General features: G+C 44.6%; 1 protein-coding gene and 1 long non-coding RNA gene across 8 annotated transcripts in view; one reads left to right on the top strand and one right to left on the bottom strand.

The window, feature by feature from the left end:
• The window catches only part of FLNB (filamin B), a 143243-nt gene that overhangs the window by 63046 nt on the left and 58385 nt on the right, over positions 1–21812 (bottom strand). For all 7 annotated transcript variants that reach the window (XM_027582673.2, XM_027582672.2, XM_027582674.2 and 4 more), the window contains exons 3-9: positions 21279–21376; positions 18858–19005; positions 7640–7758; positions 6728–6805; positions 5433–5595; positions 4216–4413; positions 1483–1620 (exon numbers count right to left, since the gene is read on the bottom strand). In XM_027582673.2, the coding sequence (XP_027438474.1) occupies positions 1483–1620; positions 4216–4413; positions 5433–5595; positions 6728–6805; positions 7640–7758; positions 18858–19005; positions 21279–21376 (942 nt within the window). The remainder of the gene's footprint in view (positions 1–1482; positions 1621–4215; positions 4414–5432; positions 5596–6727; positions 6806–7639; positions 7759–18857; positions 19006–21278; positions 21377–21812) is intronic.
• LOC113916415 overlaps positions 1–21812 on the top strand; it is a 33070-nt gene that overhangs the window by 2007 nt on the left and 9251 nt on the right. The window lies entirely within an intron of this gene.

The following is a 21812-nucleotide window of genomic DNA, read 5'->3' as shown; positions in this document are numbered from 1 at the left end:
AAGAATCCAAAAGACAAGGACAGAAAGACAGCAGTATCCACAAGACATAAGCTGCACAGGGAAACCAGGTGGGCTGCCTCAGAACTGGACACCCTCAAAACCTGGGAGGTGAATCCAAGCCTAAAAATAGGCCCATCTCTGCTTCAAAGTGTGGGGGGAAAGGAAGATTTCCCAGCTAACCGGTTTTCGAAGGCTCTCTGAGAGCCTTATCTAGAGGCGGGGGCCAACAGGTCCTCGATCTCCTGGGTCTGTGTAAAGACAAGCCTAGTCCGATCTTAACTTTTCTTAACGATCATTGCTAGCTGTCTTAGCCTCTCACAAAACTGAGGAAGAACTGAGTCCTTATGAGTATTTGGCATGGGTTTCGGCCTACTGCCCTGGCACATCTTTTTGTAAAGCTGGACAGCACAAGTGAGAAGTCTCCTGCATACTACCTACAAGAGGACAGGTTTTAGATGCTGCACCACAAACTCCACACTGAGCCATCAGGTAGGAACTTGTTTTATGTTGAGCCCTGAGGTTTGGCTGGGAAAGCCACTTAGTCGAGCGAGAATCCAAGGTCAGAAGAAAACGCCTCCTTGGCTCCTGTAACAAGCCAGAGGGGAGGGAAGCCCCAGAGGAGCTCTTGGCTCCAGGTCTGGGCAGTGTAGAACCTTGGCCACCCTTCGAACACAGGCTTCCCCACAGCCTGGTGCTCTGAGATCAAATATTAACTTTCTGGAGCTCAGAGCACTCCTGCCCCAGCCCGTTGGGGATACAGAGAGTGGGAGCAACACGGGGGCTGCACCCATCCCCACAAGGCATGAACTCGCGGAGGGCTGCTACGCCTACAGCCAGAAATGCAGGGGCAAACACGGACAGGGCAGACACTCATCCTCACGTCTGCGGTCTCCCTTCCCAAACAGGGAAGAAGAAGGAGCTGCCGAGTGCAACCCACCCCTCCGTGAACAGCATTTATCTACAAAGAAAACTTAATCTCAGGGAATTTTATTTTCCTTCTATAAGCACTGATCATAGTAATTAGGTATTTGGCATAATTTCATAGTCTATAAAATGTAACCTGTAGTGGGAAAATTACTGGCTTTGGAGACGGTGCTTGAATTCCAGCTCAGATGCTTACGAGCTGTGTGACCTTGGGCAAGATCCTTCCTCTCGAGCCCGTGTTTCCTCAAATAAAAAGTAAGCCACTTCAGGTTGTCCTTCCAAGGACAGCACTTCCCAAACTCCATTACATCACTGCTTTTTCTATTCCCAGAAGACTTAATATGGGAGGCTGTCAAGCCACCATTGGTCCCACTGCACCCAGGGCAGACATAACTAATCAATCACCGCCTCCTTCCCCACGGAGCCCAGATAGCCTCAACTCTTTGAAACTGCTCTCTCTGGGATCGATCAAAACGGGCTGGGGGATGAAATCCATACGCCATGGCTGCAAAGCCAGCCCAAGTCACACCTGAGATGGAGAAACAAAGGAGCACTTACTAGGACCCTTCACAGTGACACCAAGTTCCCCGCTTCCAGCAGCTTTGGTATCAACCTTGAAGTCTGCAGTCTCCCGGATGCGGATGCCTTTGGGCTGCAGGCCTCGGCCACTGGCCCGGCAGGCGTTTGGACTACAGGCTGCAAACACAGTTTTGACATCAATTCAACCTTTCATTCGTTAGAGTTGAGCAAGCCAAGGTAACTTGGAACCACCCGCCAAGAAAATGTTTGTTCTGCACAGAGTCTGCAGCAGCTGCCCGAGGCTAGGGGTCCTGCTCAGGGAGCACACCAGGCTAGCAAATAAGGACACAACATAACTTTGTCCGGCCACACCGCAGAGGGACCAGGGTGGGGGAGCAAGTGGGGGGTTACTCTGGCAAAGAAAGAAGGGGAAGCACAGCCTGCATCCGCTGTGCTCCTGGAACCTGCTGAATCCTGGCATTTATCCTCTTGGTGGTGAAGGAGAGTTAAATCTCATTGCCACACTCAAGGGCCCAGTAATTGGGAAGACCGAACTTCTTCAAGTCTACTTGGAAAATGTAGCACTTGAAAACATCTGACCTTGTTCCAAACTTTGGATCAGCCATTTCTAAAAGTCGAAATGTGATCATCTTCCGCATGAAGAGCCAGGAGATAGCTCAAAAAAGAAACCTGTTCAACCCCCAACTCAGCCAAGGCAGACAAACATTTTAATGCTGTCAGCAGGTAATCGGAATGGTGGGTGGCTATAAATGCAACATTTAGCAATAAACACCACTCTCCATTTGATTTCTGGATCTAGTTTAAAAACCTAAACTCAGAAGTCTAAAAATTAAGGACCAAAGTAGCTTCTAGTAATTTCTTACATGAGAGGTCCACAAAACTACCGTTCCATGGGGGTCATCAGAAGGTTGATAAAACACATCCTTATACCCTGGGAATTCTTTGCCAACACAGGGGACCTTTTTGAGTATAGAAATGAGAGAGCGGTGGGCAAAATGTCATGCATGTTGTTTACTAAGTAGCTTTTCCTTTCCAAATCTAACACTGCACATTTGACAGTGTTCTCTATGCCAGGAGTGGAATCACAGACTCCAGAGGATGAAAATCTTTACTCCACAGAAGGAAGATAATGCCTCCTCTGGTCCCTCCTCCCTGCAATGTCCTCAGCTGGCTATTTGTCAGACAACTGCTTCCGGAAGAGACATATCCACACGCTAGGAGTTAGGATTTTAGGTGGTTCGTGGATGAACATAAGTTTATGGCCCCATTTTATGGCAAGTGACATTGGTTTTCCATTATGAAAGGGGGATGAAGATTCTTTTTAATATAAAATCAGTTAAGTAGTGGAAGTACGTCAAAAGAAAAACCCTATCAATTAAACTCTAAATAGTACAAGTGGTGGACAGACACACGAGAGATGAAAAGTATCGTCCATGAGTGAGAGGAAGTCAGAGAACAGTATTAGAACAGGAAAGCTGTTAAAAATGCTTTCTTGCCTTATGTCAAAGAGAGTTTTGTTTATGAATATGTTGGTTTTATTTTTTTTTCTTTGTCAAAAGGAGAAAAGTTGGTCATACCAGAAATAAGTCACAACAGGATGACAGGACTTCCCGCGGAGGGTTTTAATGTGCCTTAAAAAAGAAAAACAACCCAACACTCATGGAAATTCTGAACACGGGTAATAGTCTCAACATCAAAAGGGGAACTGCTCAGTTCATATAAACACTAAATGGAGCTAAAGGAAACCACCAGATCCTCCACCATTTTGAGATGTTTTAGACAGGTTTCAATGTAATTAGAGAGTGGGTTTGGAGTCTGGCTAGACAAGTGATGCTGACGCCTGTACTGTTATGTCCCGAGGTCACCAACAGCACAGGCCCAGCTGACGTGTGCAGGAAGCACAGAGAACAGGTACGGAAGTCCCACTCAACCAGCCCTTACCCAGCGAGGTGCCTCTGGCCCAGTGCTCTCAGTTAGGAAGCCAACAGCTTCAGGGTCCAGGCTGACCCAGAGACAGGATTCAGAAGAGGAAGCCAGTTCTACAGACGCAGAGGCAGAGGACAGAACAGGGAAAGGCAAGTATTGGTTAGAAAAGGCAGCAGAGTTGGAAAACAAAACAAAACAAAAAGAACAACCAAGTCCGAAGGAAAAGGAGTCTAATATTAGAGAAAAATGCATGCTCTGGCTGCAGAAGGGGTTTAGCAGCAGGGTTAAGGGATTGACAGAGACCTAGGTTCTCCTTCTACAGATGCCTAGTCTATGCTCACTGACGCCTTAACGTCACCTAAGTCTTGGTGTCTCCACCTGCAAGCTGGAGATAACACCAGCGCCTGGAACACACTGGCTGGTGTGATGAGCAGATGCAGTGGTGCCGAGTGTGTGGCGACCAGTAAAGGCCAAGCAGTGGGGGCCACGGGGCAGTGCCACAGCTGCTAACCTCAGCCACGGGCTCCAACAGCCCACACGGCCTCAGTCCTGCATCTCTCAGTGAGGACAACTCTCCTGTATGAGTGTTCTGGGAAGGATTCAATGAGTTAATACAAGTGAAGCACTCAGGTCATTGCTCAGCTCACAGGAAGATGTTAGTATGAATATCTTGAGGACACAGCAAGCCGCTTCCCACTGAAGGGGCCCTGGCAGGAAGGGGACAGGCACGAGTCCAGCATGCCCCCCACTCTTCTCCTGGCCCTGGAGCCCAGCTGTGCGCATGGTCAGCCTGAAGGCCAGAGAGCTGGCCACCCCAGCACTCACCTTCCCCGACCTGCACGATGAAGGGACTCTTGGGAATGGTGTCCCCCGCAAAGGAGACCTTGACCACATGGGGGCCGGGCTGCACTGGTTTGTACACACATCGATACACCTGGTTTCCTTTATCTTCCACCAGCAAGTCCACAGTGTTCTTCCCCTGGGGATCCTCCACCTCAACACCAATGTCACCCACACCAGCACCTGGAAGAGAGCAAGCACTCCAGGAGCCCAGGTCACCTTCTCAGAACACTCGCTGCGGATGAGCACAGGTGCAAAGTGCAGACGGAAGGAGACGGGCGCTCGGAAAGTCCACACCGAGATGCTAACAACTGTTTCCTGGTTGGGCTGGGAGGGTCATAAACTTTCCTTTTCTCCCCCCCATTCTCTATTTTTAAAATTTTCTACATTGAAAAGAAAGATGACATTTCATTTCATGAACTGTATCATTTAAAAAAAAAAAAATTTTTTTTTTAAACTGTGTCTTATCATTCCTCCCCCCACCCCCAGACCTGGCATAGAATTTGGTCTAGTAAAGATTCTTTTTTTTTTTTTTTTAAGAGAGCGAGAGAGAGAGAGAGAGAGCATGAGTGGGGGCAGGGAGGGGCTGAGGAAGAGGGAGAAGCAGGCTCCCCACTGAGCAGGGAGCCTGACATGGGGCTCGATCCCAGACCCCTGGGATCATGACCTGTGCTGAAGGCAGACGCTTAACCGACTGAGCCACCCAGGCACCCCTAGTAGATGATTCTTAAAACTTAGTTTCTTTGGAACAGTTATTTAGCCAAGGCAGGAATGTGTACAGAAATTGATTGATTATTAATAATCAAAGCCAAGCTTGAGTGTAAGATCTTAAAGAAAAGCTGGTTTGGAGGGGCGCCTGGGTGGCTTAGTTGGTTAAGCATCTACATTCGGCTCAGGTCATGGTCCTGGGGTCCTGGGATCGAGCCCCGCATCAGACTCTCTGCTCAGCGGGGGGCCTGCTTCTCCCTCTCCCTCTGCCTGCCACTCCCCCTGCTTGTGCTCTGTCAAATAAATAAATAACATCTTTAAAAAAAAAAAGAAAAAATCTGGTTTGGAAAAATCTGTAAATATAACCAACACACTTGAAAAGGGCACTTTTGTTGGCAGTGGTTTGATTTAAAAGACAAAAGTTCAGGCATCCCAAGCCTTGGGGGTCCCCAAGGATTATCTCAGGCTCTGGAAGAAAGCCTGATCCACAATACCTGCCGTGTAGATGTCGAAGTAGGTGGGCTTATTGGCGATGTTTCCAGCAGCTTCCAAGCCTGGGCCTTTTGCAGTGACTTTACTGGCATCTCCCTGTGCTTTGTCGACATTCACTTCAAAAGGGCTCTTGGAGATGTGCTGTCCTGCAAAGAGGACTGTAACCTACGAGTGACAGACAGATGTGATATAATCATTGCTCCCTGCCCAGGGAGCGCCCATGTCAAGCCACATGCGTTGACAATCTCCTCTTCCATCCTCCAAACTATCCACACGAGGGTAGCTGGAACCAGGAGCCCCGGTTAAGTGGCCTGAGTGGGATTCCCACCTGGCTCCATCTACCACATGGCTGGGCCTCGGACATCATGCCTTTAGCAAACTGAAAATGTTTACATTGGATAAGGGTGGCCTCTTTAATAGGAGGTGAGCCAATACTTCTACTTGAATCTGTAGACACTGGACGCTTTAACGCAGCCGCAGAAGGGGCCACGGTCCCCCCAGAACATAAGGCACAGTTCCAGGATTTCAAACCTAGAGTCAAAATGTCTTTCAAGGGACCAAGATCACTCATGTGAGATACAGTACAGATTTTCATCTAAGATTTGAGGTAGTTCTCATCTCTTAAATTTTAAGGGGTATGAAGTTGGATTTCACATGAATTGAATTAATTACATCATAAATGCTCCCTTCAGGATTTTTTTTCCCCAAATTCCTGATGTCCTAAGGGTATAAGAAAAATCGATAGCCATGATGCCACATGAATTCACTAAAGGCCAAGGTAGTAAGTATGGTTTGTGTCTCAAAATTTTGGCATGGTATTGACCTGTGTGTGCTGTTGAAGGCTTTCTTTTAAGGAAAGACACACTCCTGGATCACCCTACTCACTTATAAGACTCTCTGGGCCCCTGTTCTATAGGCCAACTAGACACCCACTCAAACAGAACTCAAAATGTTGCTGAGACAAAAGGCCTGGGGGCTAGACCCCCATCATTTCTCCAGGTACATGACTGGGCCACTGGACTATATTCAACTGGCCCTCTCCACACTCAGGCTTCAATAGAGATAGACCCTCCAGAGCACCCCAAAGGGGAATACTTAAGGAAGCATTGAAGACAACCCATAGCATCTATACTCCACGCATGTAGCTACAACCATTTGTTACCCAGATGGAGTTAAAAACAATCTTACATTGCAAAGAACTGAGTAGAAGTCAACCTTCCTAAGATACCCTCTTACACACATACTGATGCAAGCCCAGAAGAGCAGTCCAAGCAATAGTCATGACACCCCATCTTACTTTGTGCAACCCGGTGACCTTGGGCAGATACTCCACGGAGTATGTCTTGTTCTTGTCGCTGTCGGGGGTCACTTGTGCCTAGGACAGAAAATGAGCAATAAAGAAGGTGCTGGGTGTGAGTAAAAAGTACACCATGCCAGCCAAGGCCCTGAGGTGAGCTGCCAGGTCAGGCACCTGTCCTGGCTATTTCCTGCCCCACCACTACTAAAGGATGCCCCGGGAAAGCAGCAGCCAAAAGTCACAGAAACAAAGTCACGTGGCAAGTCACAACTCCCTACTGTCCCAGGGCTGGAACTCGGTAGATGAGAGGGACCATAAAGCAAGTCACTTCAACCTTTAGTGGCTCAGTAATTATTAAGAGCTTATGGAATGCCAGGCCCAGTGTGAGGTACCAAATATAAAACAAATCAGGCATAATCCCTGCACCAGTGGAAGAAACAGACCACATGCAAGTAAACTTAGAATTTCAGATGGTGCTAAGCATTAGGAATAAAATCGAGTCTTAAGAAGATAAGTAGAAGGAATGGCATGTGCAAAGGCCCTGAGGGAGGAACCAAGGATAGCCTGGGAAGAGAGTAAAGCATCAATTTTGTTATTATTCTTTTGGCCATCAGCATCTAAAACCTCAATTCACAAGGCCTTTGCTAAATCCAAAGTATCCTTTATTTTATTAAACATTGTAAAAAACAAACAAACAAACAAAAAAACATAACATTGTGTCCTTGGGTATCAATTTCTATTACCTTTCAAGGCCCAGCCCTTGGGCAATTACTTTGACTGCTCTAAGCCTCAGGATCCTTTTGATAAAAAACTATTTTTGTTCTGAGCCTTAATGAGAAAATGGAAAGCACAGTCCCTGGGCCTGTCACAAGCCCCAAAAGCTCCACTGAATGGCAGCACCTTCCAACCTACCTCCTCTTTGTTCCCTTCGGGGTCCTCAACAAACACCATCACCTCTCCTTGCCCAGCACTGATGGTGTCCACAGTGAACTTGGCCGGCTGCTTCACCATGTTTCCTGTAGGCTCGATTCCTGTCAGGTTTACATGAGCACATTACAAGCTGGGCAGGGCCTCGACATAGAGACCATCACCCACCATGTTTCCCTCAGGGAACTAAGAAATGAGACCCAGCCCTGCAGCTGCCATGTGAGAGACAGAGTCATCTATGACAAGGATTATCAAACAGGTTGAAAGCCCTAAATTGGTCCTTGTTATTTTGTTTTTATTTTATTTTTTTAAGTAGGCTCCATGCCCATTATGGAGCCCCATGCAGGTCTTGAACTCATGACCCTGAGACCAAGACCTGAGCTGAGATCAAGAGTCAGATGCTCAACTGACTGAGCCATCCAGGTGCCCCTGTCCTTGTTATTTAAGCGATATCTGATTCTGAAATATTCAGAGCAATTCAGTCAGAAGTCTATATACAACTGTGAAAAATGATACAGGAACTACCAGTGGGGTTTGCCCCGAGGGAGGTAACATTGGGGAAGGGGGAAGGAGGTGTGGGAGAACGGCACATTTTTCATTAAAGACCATTTTGCATTACTTGAAATGCTTAAAAAATGGCATTTGATCAGTATTTCTTAAACTATTTTGAGATGACTGAGCAAATTAATGAGATATTCACATGCAGGTAAAAGAAATAATACCCTTTATCTAGTTCCCCAAATGGTTATATCGAACAAACCCTAGCACACACACACACACACACACACAAAACCCTAGTATAGTATCACAATGATCCTGGGCTTGACAGTCAAGATACAGAACATTTCCATCCGAACGGAGGTCCCTCATGTTGCCCTTTTATAGCCATACACACTCCCTCCCCACCCCACCCTTTCCTTACCCCAGTAACCCCTAATCTGTTCTCTGTCTCCATAATTTTATCATTTCTAGAACGTTCCATAAATGGAATCACACTATGCAACCTTTTCGGGTTGGCTTTTTCCACTAAGCATGATCTTTTGTAGATTCATCCAGGTGGGTGCCTCTATCAATAATTTGTTATTTTACTGCGTATTCCTTGATACGAATGTACCAACATGTATTTAACCATTTACCCACTGAAGGACATTTGGATTGTTCCTAGTTGTCTATTACTGATAAAGCTGCTATAAACATTAGTGTACAGGGCTGTGTATGGACGTAAGAGTTCATTCCTCTGGGATAAATGCCAAGGGGTGCCAACTGTTGGGTTGTATGATAGTTGCACGTTTAGATCTTTTAAAGAAACTGCCCAACTGTGTTCTCAAGCAGCTGCATTCCCATCAGCAATGGATGAATGATCTGGATCTGCTTTCTCTGCATCTTTGCCAGCATTTGGTATTATCACCACTTTCTATTTTAGCCATTCTGATAGATAGGTAGTGATTTTAATTTGCATTTCTCTTATGGAAATAACACTGAACATCTTTTCATGTGCTTCTTTGCCATTTGTACGCCCTCTTCTGGGAAATGCCTGTTCACATCTTTTGCCCATCTACTAACTGGGTTTTTTTAACCTACTGAGTTTTGAGCGTTCCTTATATATTCTAGATACTGGTTCTTCATTGGATAGGTGGCTCTCAAAATATTTTCTCCCAGTCTTAAGCTTGTCTCTTCGTCGTGACTGTAAAGAGTTTTAAATTGCTTTAAAATAAAGTTTTTGAGACTAAAATCCAACCGTTGTCTCAGCAGCATTTTGGGTTCTGTTTGAGGTGGTGTCCAGGTGGCCTGTGGGGTGGAGACAGGGCACTTGTCTTGCATGAGAGCAGGGCGATCCAGAGGTGTGCCTTCACTGTGAGAAAGCAGTCCAATCCTCGTGTGCCGTGCCAAGACTTCGAGGCACAGACCATGCTTCATGAAATTTTTTATGTTCTGAATTTTGGTGAAGTCCAACTTACCGTATTTTTCCTTTTAGGGATCATGCTTTCGGTGTCAAATCTAAGAACTCTTGGCCTAGTCCTAGATCCCAAAGATCCTATGCTGTTGTTGATTTTCTGGAAGTTTTATAGTTAGATATGGTCCACTTTGAGTTAGTTCTTCTATAAGGTATGATACTTGGGCTGAGGTTGTTTGTTTGTTTGTTTTTTCTGGCCTATGGATGCCCAATTGCTCTGGAACCATGTGTGGAAAAGCCGCTCTTTCCCCCCACTGAATTGCTTTTGCACCTCTGTCAATAATCAGTTTGCATAGTTGTGTAAATCTCTTTCTGGGTTCTGGATTCTGTTCTGTTGGTTCCATGTGTCTATCCTTCCACCAATATCACATGGTCTTGATTTCCATACCTTGATGAGTCCTGAAATCAGGTACACTGGCTCCTCCCACATTTTTCTTCTTTTTCACAATCACTTTCCCTACTGTAGTTCCTTGCTTTGCCATATAGGCTTTAAATAATAATCTTTTCTGTATCTATGAAGAATCTTGCTGGAATTTGGATAGAAACTATGTTAGACCTATATGACAATTTGGGGAGAACTGATATTTTTACTCTTTGACTTTTTCAATCCATAAAAACAGTACGTCTCTCCATTTATGTAGGTCTTTTCTTTGGGGTTAATTCTTCTCATTAATGTTTTTTGTAGTTTTCAGCATAAAAATCTTACACATTTGATTACATTTACACCTATTTCTCAGTTTTCTGAGTGACTGTAAATGGTATGGTATTTTTAATTTTGATGCCCTCATGCTCATTGTGGGAAACCTATATGATATACATTCCAGCATACAGAAGTACAATTGTATTTTGTATGCTGATCTTACATCCTGAGACCTTGCTGAATTCACTTATTCAAGGAGAGTTTTGGGGCTTTTTTGTATTTTGTCTTCTTTTGCTGTAGATTCTTTGGGAATCCCTACACAGACAATCAAGTCATCTACAAATAGGGACAGCTTTATTTCTTCTTTCCAACATGTGTGTCTTTTATTTCCTTCTCTTGCCTGACTTTACTCACTAAAACCTGCATCATGATGTTGAATAAAATGGTGGTGAGCATGGACATCCTTGTCTTAATCCCAATCTTAGGGGGCACATTCAGTGTTTCACCATTAATTATAATGTTAGATGCTGACTTTTTGCGGTAGCTACTCTATATCAAATTGAAGAAGTTCTTCTTCAGTCCCCTTTTTCTGAGTTCTTATCATGGATGCCTGCTGAATTTGGTCAAATGCTTTTCTGTATCAATTGATGTGATCATGTGATTTTGCTTCTTTAGCTTGTTTTCACTGATTTTCTAATAGTGTGCCAGCCTTGAATTCCTGGAATAAACTCTGCTTGGTCATGATGAATGATTATTTTCATATACTGCTAAATTCTTTTTGCTACTATTCTGTTTTACGCTTTTTTTTTTTTTTTAATTTTAAGTAATCTCTACACTCAGCGTGGGGCTCCAACTTACAGCCCCTTGATCAAGAGTCACATGCTCTACTGAGCCCCTATACTTTTATATCTATATTCACGAGGGATATTGATTTGTAGCTTCCTTTTTTGGTATCACCTTTGTCTGATTTTGTTATTAGAGCTAGCTTCATAAAATGAATCGGAAAGTGTTCCCTCCTCGTATTTTCTGGAAGAGATTGTGTAGAATTGGTGTTCATTCTTCTCTACATGTTTGCTAAAATTCTCCAGTAAAACCACCTGGGCCTGAAGATTTCTTTTCCAAGAGTTTTTAAATTATAAATTTGATTTCTTTAATGGTTACAGGGCCACTCAGGTTATCTATTTCCTCTCGGTTGAGTTTTGGTAATTTGTGTTTTATGTGAAACATCTATGGTTGTTACACATGTATTTTTTTTATGCCATGTTTTTTCTTCCTGTAATTGAAAGATTCCTTCTTTCCTCGTTCTTCTTCTGTCCAGAGAATTTCCTTTAGTCATCCTTTTAGGGTAGATGTGCTGGTGACAAATTCTTTCAGTTTTCTTTCATCCAAGAATGTCTTGATTTCTTCTTCATTCCCAAAGGATATTATCCCTGGATACAAGAATCTGAGTTGACAATTCTCTCCTTTCAGCACTTGAAAAATATTGTGCCACGTCTGCCTCCATGGTTTTTGAACAGAAATCTGTCATTCTAACTATTTCTTCCTGATAGATAAGGTATCATTTCTCTCTTGATGCTTTCAAGCTTTTATTGTCTAATTTCCTTTTTTTTTTTAAAGATTTTATTTATTTATTTGACATAGAGAGAGAGAGAACAAATAGGGAGAGGGAGAAGCAGGCTCCCCCTGAGCAGGGAGCCCGACGCAGCACTCAATCCCAGGACCCTGGGATCATGATCTGAGCCGAAGGCAGCCACTTAACCAGCTGAGCCACCCAGGGACCCCTATTGTCTAGTTTCTTGAAGTTTGTCTAAGATGTGGCTTGGTGGGGATTATTTATTTATCTATTGGTGGTGGTGGGTAGGTAGGGGGTTTATCCTGTTTGGGTTTAGCTCAACTTCTCGAATCTGTAGGTTTAGGTCTTTTGCCATATTTGGAAGATTTCAGCCATTATTTGAGCGTTTTCAGCCCTGAGACTCTGTGTCCCCTGTGACATAAATGTTAGATGTTTTATTATTGTCCCATAGGTCCCTGAGACTCTGTTTGTTTGTTTTCTGAGTCTACTTGCTCTGCCATTCAGATTGGGCAATTTTTACTCTATCTTCCAGCTCACAGATTCTTTTCTCTGTCCTTCCATTCTGCTACGGAGCTTATCCCGAGTTTTTGAGTTAGTGCATTTTTCAGTTCTAAAAATTCCATTTGGTGCTTCTTTATATCTTCTATTTCTTTGCTGAGACATTCTATGCCCTTGCTGAGCTTTTCCATTTTTTCGCTTCTTTGAGGTGGATTTGTAAGTGCTTGTTGAAGCCTTTTTATAACAGCCGCCCTAAATCTTTTCAAATAATTGTAACATCTCTATCATCCGGTGTTGGCATCAATTGACTGCCTTTTTTCAGTTTGAGATCTTCCTGGTTCTTGGTATGATGACTGATTTTTTTTACTGAAACCTGGGTATTATGTTATGTTATAAAACCCAGGTTTTAGGGCGCCTGGGTGTCTCAGTCGGTTGGGCGTCTGCCTTCGGCTCGGGTCATGATCCCGGGGTCCTGGGATTGAGTCCCACATCGGGCTCCCTGCTCTGCAGGGAGCCTGCTTCTCCCTCTCCTCCCCACTTGTGCTCTCTCTCTCTCTGAAATAAATAAATTAAATAAATTAAAAAAAAAAACCACCCCGGGTTTTATTTAAATGTTCTTTCTTAGATGCCTTTGTATAATGCTGATGCCGCAGGGGAAGGAGGAGTGCACGTCTTGTTCCTGCCAATGGGGGAAGACGTCCAGGTTCCCTATTCAACCTCCACTGATTCTCAGAATGAGGGGGGCTCCTCATTACTAGCAGGTGGAGGTGGGAGATCCAGCTCCCCACTAGGCCTGCACTTGTGGCTGGAAGGGCTAGGAGCACCTCATTGCTGCTGACATCATCTACTGCCATCTCCTTATTGCTAGACTGTGCTGAGAGTCTAGACTCCCCCCTTGGCTCTTACTGGTGTAAGTTGGGGCAGAGAGGCCACTATCTTTCCTGGGATGCTTGGCTGCAGCAGAGCAGTTATTATCTTACAGTGTTCTGTCCTGCAAGGCTGCCCTTTCCGGTTTCTTTGGCCAGAGAATGCAGGCGACTGTTTGTGCCCTTTGGTGTTTCAGGTGGGTGGCTTCCCTGTACCCAGTCTGATATATAGGAGGCAAAAAGAAAGCCCAGGGAACTCACTACTTTGTCGGCCCTTGGGTCCTGTGATCTGTAGCTGGTTTGTCTTATTCTCTTTCAGAGTCTCCGTATGTTTATCTTGTATTAAATGCCCAGGAATTTTAGTTGTATTCAGCAGAAGAATTAGGAAAAGGATTTCTACTCCATCAGCCCAGAAGCAGAAGTTCAAGTATTCCTATTTTAAAAAGTTTTTCTATGGGGGCGCCTAGGCGGCTCAGTCAGTTAAGCGTCTGCCTTCGGCTCAGGTCGTGATCCCAGGGTCAGCGGGTCCTGGAGTCGAGTCCCGCGTCAGGCTCCCTGCTCAGTGGAGAGCCTGCTTCCTCTCCCTCTGCCCTCGCTCCTGTGCACGTGCACTTTCTCACTCCCACGCTCTCTCTCTCCCCCACTCTCTCTCTCTCCAATAAATAAATTAAATCTTTTTTTTAAAAAAAAAGTTGTTTATGATGGAGAATTCCACATTCCATGTCTATACAGACATGGAGAGCTATCTACTGAAGCCCCAGGTACCTATCACCTCGACGCGACAACTCACGGCCAGTCTTGTTTTTACGTCTGCACTCCTACCTCCCCCCTCCTCCTGTATCATTTTTGATACAAATCCTAGACCTCACATCTTTATTTATTTTTTGAAGCTTTATTTTAGAGGGTGGGGGGAGGGGCAGAAGGAGAGAGAGAGAGAGAGAGAATCTCAAGCCAACTCCCTGCTGAGCATGGAGCCTGACGTGGGGCTCCATCGCATGACCCTGAGATCGTGACCTGAGCTGAAACCAAGAGTTAGACCCTCAACCAACAGCCACCCAGGTGCCCGTGGACCTCATAGCTTTAATCCATAAACATTCACTATGTATCTTTAAGACACATTTCTAGAATATCCACATCAAAAAAATTAACAATTCCTTAAAACCATCAAATATTCAGTGTTCCTGTTCCCTAGTACTCCTCACAATGAAGGGTGCTTATGGCTTGCTCTGCAGTGAATGCTTCACACAGAACACGGGTTTTAGGAAAGGTTTCTGCTTAGTTCGTAGATGCATGCTTTCAACACACCTAACCCTGCAAGCGAGCCCCCACAAAGATCTCCTTGTGGCTGTAGGTTTACCTCACTCCAGCCCTCCATCCTTTCAGTGAATGGGTCTCAGTGAATGCATCTGCAAGCGCCAACCAGCTGCTAACTGCAATCTGGCCAACGTCCAAAAGATAAAATTTAAAAAACCTCTCAAACCTTTTAAAAACTGGAGGATGAGATGTTCTCTATGCTTTCTGGCTCAGTTGGCAAAAATGAAGCAATGTGGCCACACAAGAGACAGAAAACTGCCCCTGCCCTTGGGTTCACCACAGGACAAAGACAGTATCTTAAGGCCCGACCCATGTGGCCTCATGTGCGGCCCTGTTGCCTAAAATGACACTTGGTCCTCCTACTTAAGAAGAAAAAAGGGGCGCCTGAGTGGCTCAGTCAGTTTAGTGTCTGACTCTTGATTTCGGCTCAGGTGATGATCTCAGGGTCATGAGATCGAGCCCAACATCGGGGCTCCGAGCACGGCATGGAGCCTGCTTAGGATTCTCTCTCCCCCTCTACCTCTGTCCCTCCTCCCCAACACTGCCTTCCCACACTCACACTCACTCTCTCAAAAAAAAAAAAAAAAAGAGAGAGAGAGAGAGAAAGAGAGGGAAAACAGAACTATCGTATAATTCAGCAATCTCACTTCTAGGTATAGATGAAAAAATTGAAAGCAGGGACTCAGATACTTGCATATTCATGTTCACAGCAGCATTATTCATAGGAGCTAAAAGGTGGAAGCAATCCAAATGTTCGCTGACAGAAGAATGGATGAGCAAAATGTGGTATATCAATGGGGTGAGGTATTCATTCAGCTTTAAAGGAACAAAAATTCTGACACATGCCACAACATGGACGAACGCTGAAAACATACTAAGTGAAGTAGGCCAGACACAAAAGTACAAATATTGTATGATTCCACTTACATGAGGTACCTAGACTAGGCCAACTCATAGGGACAGAAAATAGAACGGTGGTTTTCAGGGGTTGGGGGCAGGGGGAGGGGAGGGCTAGAGTTTAATGAGATTAGAGTTTCAGTTTGGGAAGATAAACACAATCTGGAGACGGATGGTGATGATGGCCATACGACACAGGGAATGTACTTAATGTCACTAAATGGTACATTTTTTCAAATGGTTAAAATAGGGAATGTTGTGTTATGCATATTTTACCACAACGAAAAAAAATGAAAAAAATATGTACCTATGCATACATATACAGGTGTGTATTTTTTTTTTAAGGCGTGTTTCCTCCACAAGGACACAACACTTAAAAAAGAAAAAAAAAAAAAAAAAAGGCAGATGAGGGGCACCTGGCTGGCTCAGTCACTGGAGCATGTGACTCCTGATCTTGAGGCTGTGAGTTCAGGCCCCATGTTGGGGTGTAGAGATTACTTAAAAATAAAATCTTTAAAAAAAAATGGCAGATGAAGGAAATGGCAATGACTAGCCACATTCCTGACTACAGCAAATAGTCATTTTCTAGAAAACAGCATCGTGAAAGGAAACCGTTTCACATTAACAATGGGGAAGCTGGACAGCCAGTGATAAGGTGACTGCAAATAAGCATTTTATGCCTTGATTAGATTTAATCCACTTGACCAGTTTTGTCGACAAGAGATTTATTTGGCCCTTTGAAGCCTTTTTTTTTTTTTAAGATTTTATTTGAGAGAGAGAACAAGTGGGGGGTAGGGGCAAAGGGAGAGGGAAAGCAGACTCCCCACTGAGCAGGGACGCCCCCCCCCCCAGCACGGGGCTTGACCCCAGGACCCCAGGATCATGACCTGAGCCGAAGACAGACGCTTAACCATCTTGAGCCATCCAGGCACCCCAGCCATTTGAAGCTTTTTGCCATGAAGGAAGCATAACCTTGAAAAATCCAAGATTCCTTATTCTAGCTACCACTTTTGGTTATGGCTCAGTTTTAAAGCAAGCATGGACATGCTAACCTCTGAGTGAATGCGCATCCTGGGAGGGCTTCAAACAAAGTCCCCAGGCCCCACACTGTCTTCACTGTATGTATACAATGACTGCATACAAATGATTGCACGGATGGCAGCTCTATGCCAAAAGGAACCTCAAATGGCAAGTGGGTTTGTTCCAGAACTATCAGGCTGTCTCTGCTGTTCTAAATCATGCTAAAAAGACAGATGAAAAGAACCTGACCATAAGATTGAGAACCACATACAGCACCACTGCTCTGGTTCTGTGTTACCTTAAGACTAAGCTGATACCAGGTGGGGAAATGCTATCTTCAAAGGGAATGAGTGTATGGGATATCCTGTTACAAGCAAGTGCTCTGAACTCTTCAGAAAGTCAATGTCATTTAAAAAAGCAAAAAACAAAAACAAAAAAAAACTGAGGGGGGGGGCAGGTAGCGCCTGGGTGATGCGGTTGGTTACATGTCCAACTCCTGGTTTCGGCTCAGGTTGTGATCTCAGGGTCATGAGATTGGGCCCTGCATTGGGCCCCATGCTCAGTGCAGATCCTGCTTAAGACTCTCTCTCTTCAGGGTACCTGGGTGGCTCAGTCGTTAAGCGTCTGCCTTCAGCTCAGGTCATGACCCCAGGGTCCTGGGATCGGGCCCCACATGGGGCTCCCTGCTCCGTGGGAAGCCTGCTTCTCCCTCTCCCACTCCCCCTGCTTGTGTTCCCCCTCTCACTGTGTCTCTCTCTGTCAAATAAATAAATAAAGTCTTTAAAAACAAAAAAGACTCTCTTCCTCTCTCCCTCTGCCCCCCCCACCTCCCTAAATACAAATAAACAAATCTTTAGGGAAAAAATTTTTTTTCAGGAAAATTATTCTAGATGAAAAGAGTCTATAAAGAAACAAGAAATATAATATGTGAATCATTTTTTAAGATTTTATTTGAGATACAGTGAGAGAACGAGACGGAGAGAGAATCTGAAGCAGACTCCACACTGAGCACAACCCAACTTGGGGCTTGATCCCACAACCACGAGATGATGACTTGAGCCAAAACCAAGAGTCAGACGCTTAACCGACAGAGTCACCCAGGCGCCCCTGTAGTAAGTGAATCTTAATCAGATCTTGGTTTATAAAACAACAAAAACTATAAAAGATGATTTTAGGACAATAGGGACATGTTCATATAAACTGGATATTAGCTGATATGATACTGTTAATTTTCTTATGTGTGATCATGAATACGGTGGTTATGCAAGAGCATGCCCTATTTTTAGGAGAGGCTTGATGATATACTGAGTGAACTGTCACAATGCCTGCAATTGATTTTCAAAGAATTCAACAATCTCACACACACATACACATACACAGGAAGGGCTAGAGAAAACTATTACGTTAGAATTCGAGCAGAGCTCGAGTTAGATTCGAGCAGAGGATATACAAGATAATTTGTGTGTCTAAATGCTATCCCAGGGGCGCCTGGGTGGCTCAGTCGTTAAGCGTCTGCCTTCAGCTCAGGTCATGATCCCAGGGTCCTGGGATCGAGCCCCGCATCGGCCTCCCTGCTCAGCAGGAAGCGGGCTTCTCCCTCTCTCACTCCCCCTGCTTGTGTTCCCTCTCTCACTGTCTCTCTCTCTCTCTCTCTGTTGAAAAATAAATAAAATCTATTAAAAAAAATAAATAAATAAATAAATGCTATCCCAATGGTAGTTATAAAAATTAAGAAATATAATCCATTCCTTCCCTTCTCCATAAAAAAGGGAACAAATTGTACCTCACTGTGCTAATCTTTACCAGAAACCACACCAGGCTGAAATGCAATGTTCTTAAAAAGCTGGTGTGTTTGAAGTCAGGTGCCAACCAGAACACCAAATGCCTCACAAAATGCCTTCAACCCACCATAATGTTCTGAGCAGAACACTGCCCTGCAGCTGCCTTCGTGACCATCAACAGGATGTCTCAGCGAGGAAGTGTGTGGGGAGTCACAATCGCTACCCCCCAACCTGGAAATCTTGAAGCAGAAGGAGCATGACCAAAGGAGAAATGAATCAGCAGCCAGATGACCCAACTCCTGTTGATGGTGGTGATCTGGGGTGGGCACCCCCACCTCCAGTGGATCGGGCCTCTGATTCCTCATCTGAAAAATGGGAACAATAGTCCTCTCTTCGTCCCAGGATTACTGCACTAAAATCACAACGCTACTAACTCCTCGTTCTCCATCAGGTTAAAGCAGCAGTGCCTAGATTCGTGAAGCAGCAACGATGGTCACAAACAAATGGACCTTGAGGTAAAAAACAGATGATAAAGGAGGCCTGGGGTATCTAAAAGGTCAAGCCTATACGTTCTTGATACTACACATCTTCCTCCTGAAGCCACATAACCATGTCTAAGACCAGAGGACAAGCCTCAAACCCAGCAAGACCCGTGCTTACCTCGGCCATAGGCCCTGGCTTTCTTCGGGTTGAGTTTGGGTTTAAGAGGAGCCCCGGGCTTGAGCTTGGCTTTGGGGAACTGGGACAGGTAAGTCATCACTGAGTGCTCGTCCACATCTGGATGAATAATTTCTTCAGGAGTGATGACCTAGAATAAAGCCCGGTAGGTGAACGCCCAGAACACATCACTTGTAACTGTCAAAGATTTGCAAATGTCTCTTAAGCCAAGCACTACAAATTTAAGAAATTGAATCAAGCTCTAAATTAAGGAAATCACATTAAAATGACATGGCAACGTCAGTGTTTTTAACCTTTTAGAGGTGTCAGTCTTCCTTTTGGAAGCTGAGGACCCCCTCCAGACAATTCTATATGTAATTTCCAGAGGTGCACACCTGTCCCTGAAAGAAAGCTTACTCATCCCCCAGAGAAACTTTCCAGAAGGGGTAAGCTACATCAAGTGAGAAGAAACAAGTACACAAGGGATTGGAGCATATTACCAAAAAGCACATTACTGTCCTTTTGCTTTGCTCATCTACTCGTTGCCTGCATCTCTAGTAATTCTGTTACTAGTAAAAAATAGTAATAAAAACAAAGCAACAACACAGGATGTATTAGACATGTGGTCTTGTTCCAGACTGGATACTTGTATCCTCCCGAAGTTCATATGCTGAAGCCATAACTGCCAGTGTGATGGTATTAGCAGGTGTGCCTTTGGGAGGTAAGTAGGTTGAGATGAGGTCATGAGGATGGAGCCCCCATGATGGGATTGGTGCCCTCACAAGAAGGGGAGGAAAGACCAGACCTCTCTGTCTTTGCCATGTGAGGACACAGCAAGAAGCCAGCTGTCTGCGAGTCTGCAAGTCACAAAGAGGGTCCTTCTCACCAAGCACTGAATCTGCTCGTACCTTGCTCTTGAACTTCCAGCTTCCAGATTTGAGAAATAAATCTCTGTTGTTTATGCCATCCAGTCTATGGTATTTTGTCATACAGCAGCCTGAGCTGACTAAAATGGGTTTCAAGACATTATGAGCTGTTCAAAGAAATAGGGAGGAAATGAACTTCTCCTGACATGCAGCCTAGGAGCAAGATTATGCCCATGCCGGACAGGTAGGCATCCCCCCGCTCCCCCGACGAAGGCATCACAGCCTCAGGTCCACTACTTGACCCAGCCCTAAACAGTACAAAAAATCCCTCTGCCCCCAACAAGGGTGCTGAGAAGCTAAGGTGCTATTCCTCAGACCCAGCAGAAGGCTCTGTCTCATGAACCAGGTTAACCAAATGCAGAAGAACAGCATATATACCCCGCTTCCCTCACCCCACAGTAAAACAAAACAAAACAAACAAAAAACCACCAGAAAACATTCTGATAATTAGCCTTCAGCAACAAAACAGTTACTCGGGTTTGAACAGTTGCCTTCACCCATTCCATAAAATGTAGGAGGTGCATTGATTTGACATTTCTTCCAGGCAGCTCCTTCAACAACTACACAGTGCCAACATCACATGAACATCAAAAAGGAGATGGTTTTACGTTTATAAGAGGAGATGAAAAACATACCAAACCACTTACTAGGGGTGGAAGACCTAAGAAACGGGCCATGAGGCAGAGATAATGATGTCAAAACCAAACCAAAGAAATACTGGCAAGTTTTTCTGCCTCCCAAGGGATCCTATTATAAAATACACAGAACTCAGCTCTGAACACCAGCTTAGACCATAATGTAACATGTGGTGAGGTCATCCCTCCATGGCACTGGCTACCTACAACTGCTCTTGACTAGGGCTTCAAACATGGGAGTCTGGGGCAGTTTTTTAGCTTCCTTGGAAAACCTTAGAAGACAGGACCTCAACTACGCAATGTGGCTACTGCAGATGGTATCCAGGAGTTATTCAATTTCCAAGTTCTCCTGTTATATTCTTGTGATAGGATTATGAGCAATACAAATTCTTCCACAATTTCCAATAATGGTAGGTTATCCTGGTATAAATTTCTTAAAAAGTTCTAAGTCCTGTGACTTCCCCTAAGATATTGGATTTAAAAAAGACTTTTTAAGTGTGTACAAAGTGGTCAAATATTGGCTATTTCTTACAGTGCAACTCAATCATTAAAGTCTACATTTGCAGTCTGGTGTCCCAAGACGGTCTTTTAAGATCTTTGGAGCAAAAATACTACAAAATTTGCCACATGTGACAAAGAGCAGTGTGAAGATTTCTGAATGATCTACCAGCACCCAAGTCCACGAGAACCTATTATTATGGGTAAACTGAGGAAGATGGGAGCGTGCCAGTGGCAATACTCTTTGAAGGCTCATGCTGAGGAGGTCAGACCACCTGGTAGACACAAAGAGGCATCCACAGGGGCCAGCACAAGCTGGAGGATGGAAATAGCCTCACGGAACATGGCGCTGTTCATGTATATACCTGTGGGACCCCCAGCCAGTCATCTGCTTGCTGCATAGCTTCCCGTGCATTATCCACAGGCTTTCGTGGATCCCACGATTCCCAGTCTGGGCACAGACCTGTTAACATAACACAAAAGATTCTGTTAGTATTAGCTGACTGAAGAGACTGAAGGAAGCCCCGTGCGTAAATTAAACCCCCTGGGTATCTTAATTTAGAGAGCAATTTCTTCCAAAAAATCAGTCAATTATATACCTTAAGGGCAACAAGTATAACAGATCTGAGTATGCCAGCGTGGAAACTATTCTGAGACTAAGCTGAGACTTCTCCTTCAGGCTGTTATTTTCTCGCATTAACACAGAGATTATCCATTCCTTGAAGGTGTGGTATAAATAAAGTCTGTAAAACTCCTTGGGCCTGGTGCCTTTTTGCAGGAGATTTTTTTTTTTTTTTTTCCTCCTACCACCTTCATACTTCCGTCCTCTGGTCACCAAATGTGTAGGATTCACGCCAGCTGGATAATCCTACAATTTAACTCAAATCTGACATTAACTA

Source organism: Zalophus californianus, chromosome 1, assembly GCF_009762305.2.
Source record: "Zalophus californianus isolate mZalCal1 chromosome 1, mZalCal1.pri.v2, whole genome shotgun sequence".
Lineage (NCBI taxonomy): Eukaryota > Metazoa > Chordata > Mammalia > Carnivora > Otariidae > Zalophus > Zalophus californianus.
Note: the sequence above shows the minus strand (reverse complement) of the source record. Positions and strands in the feature narration are given on the sequence as shown.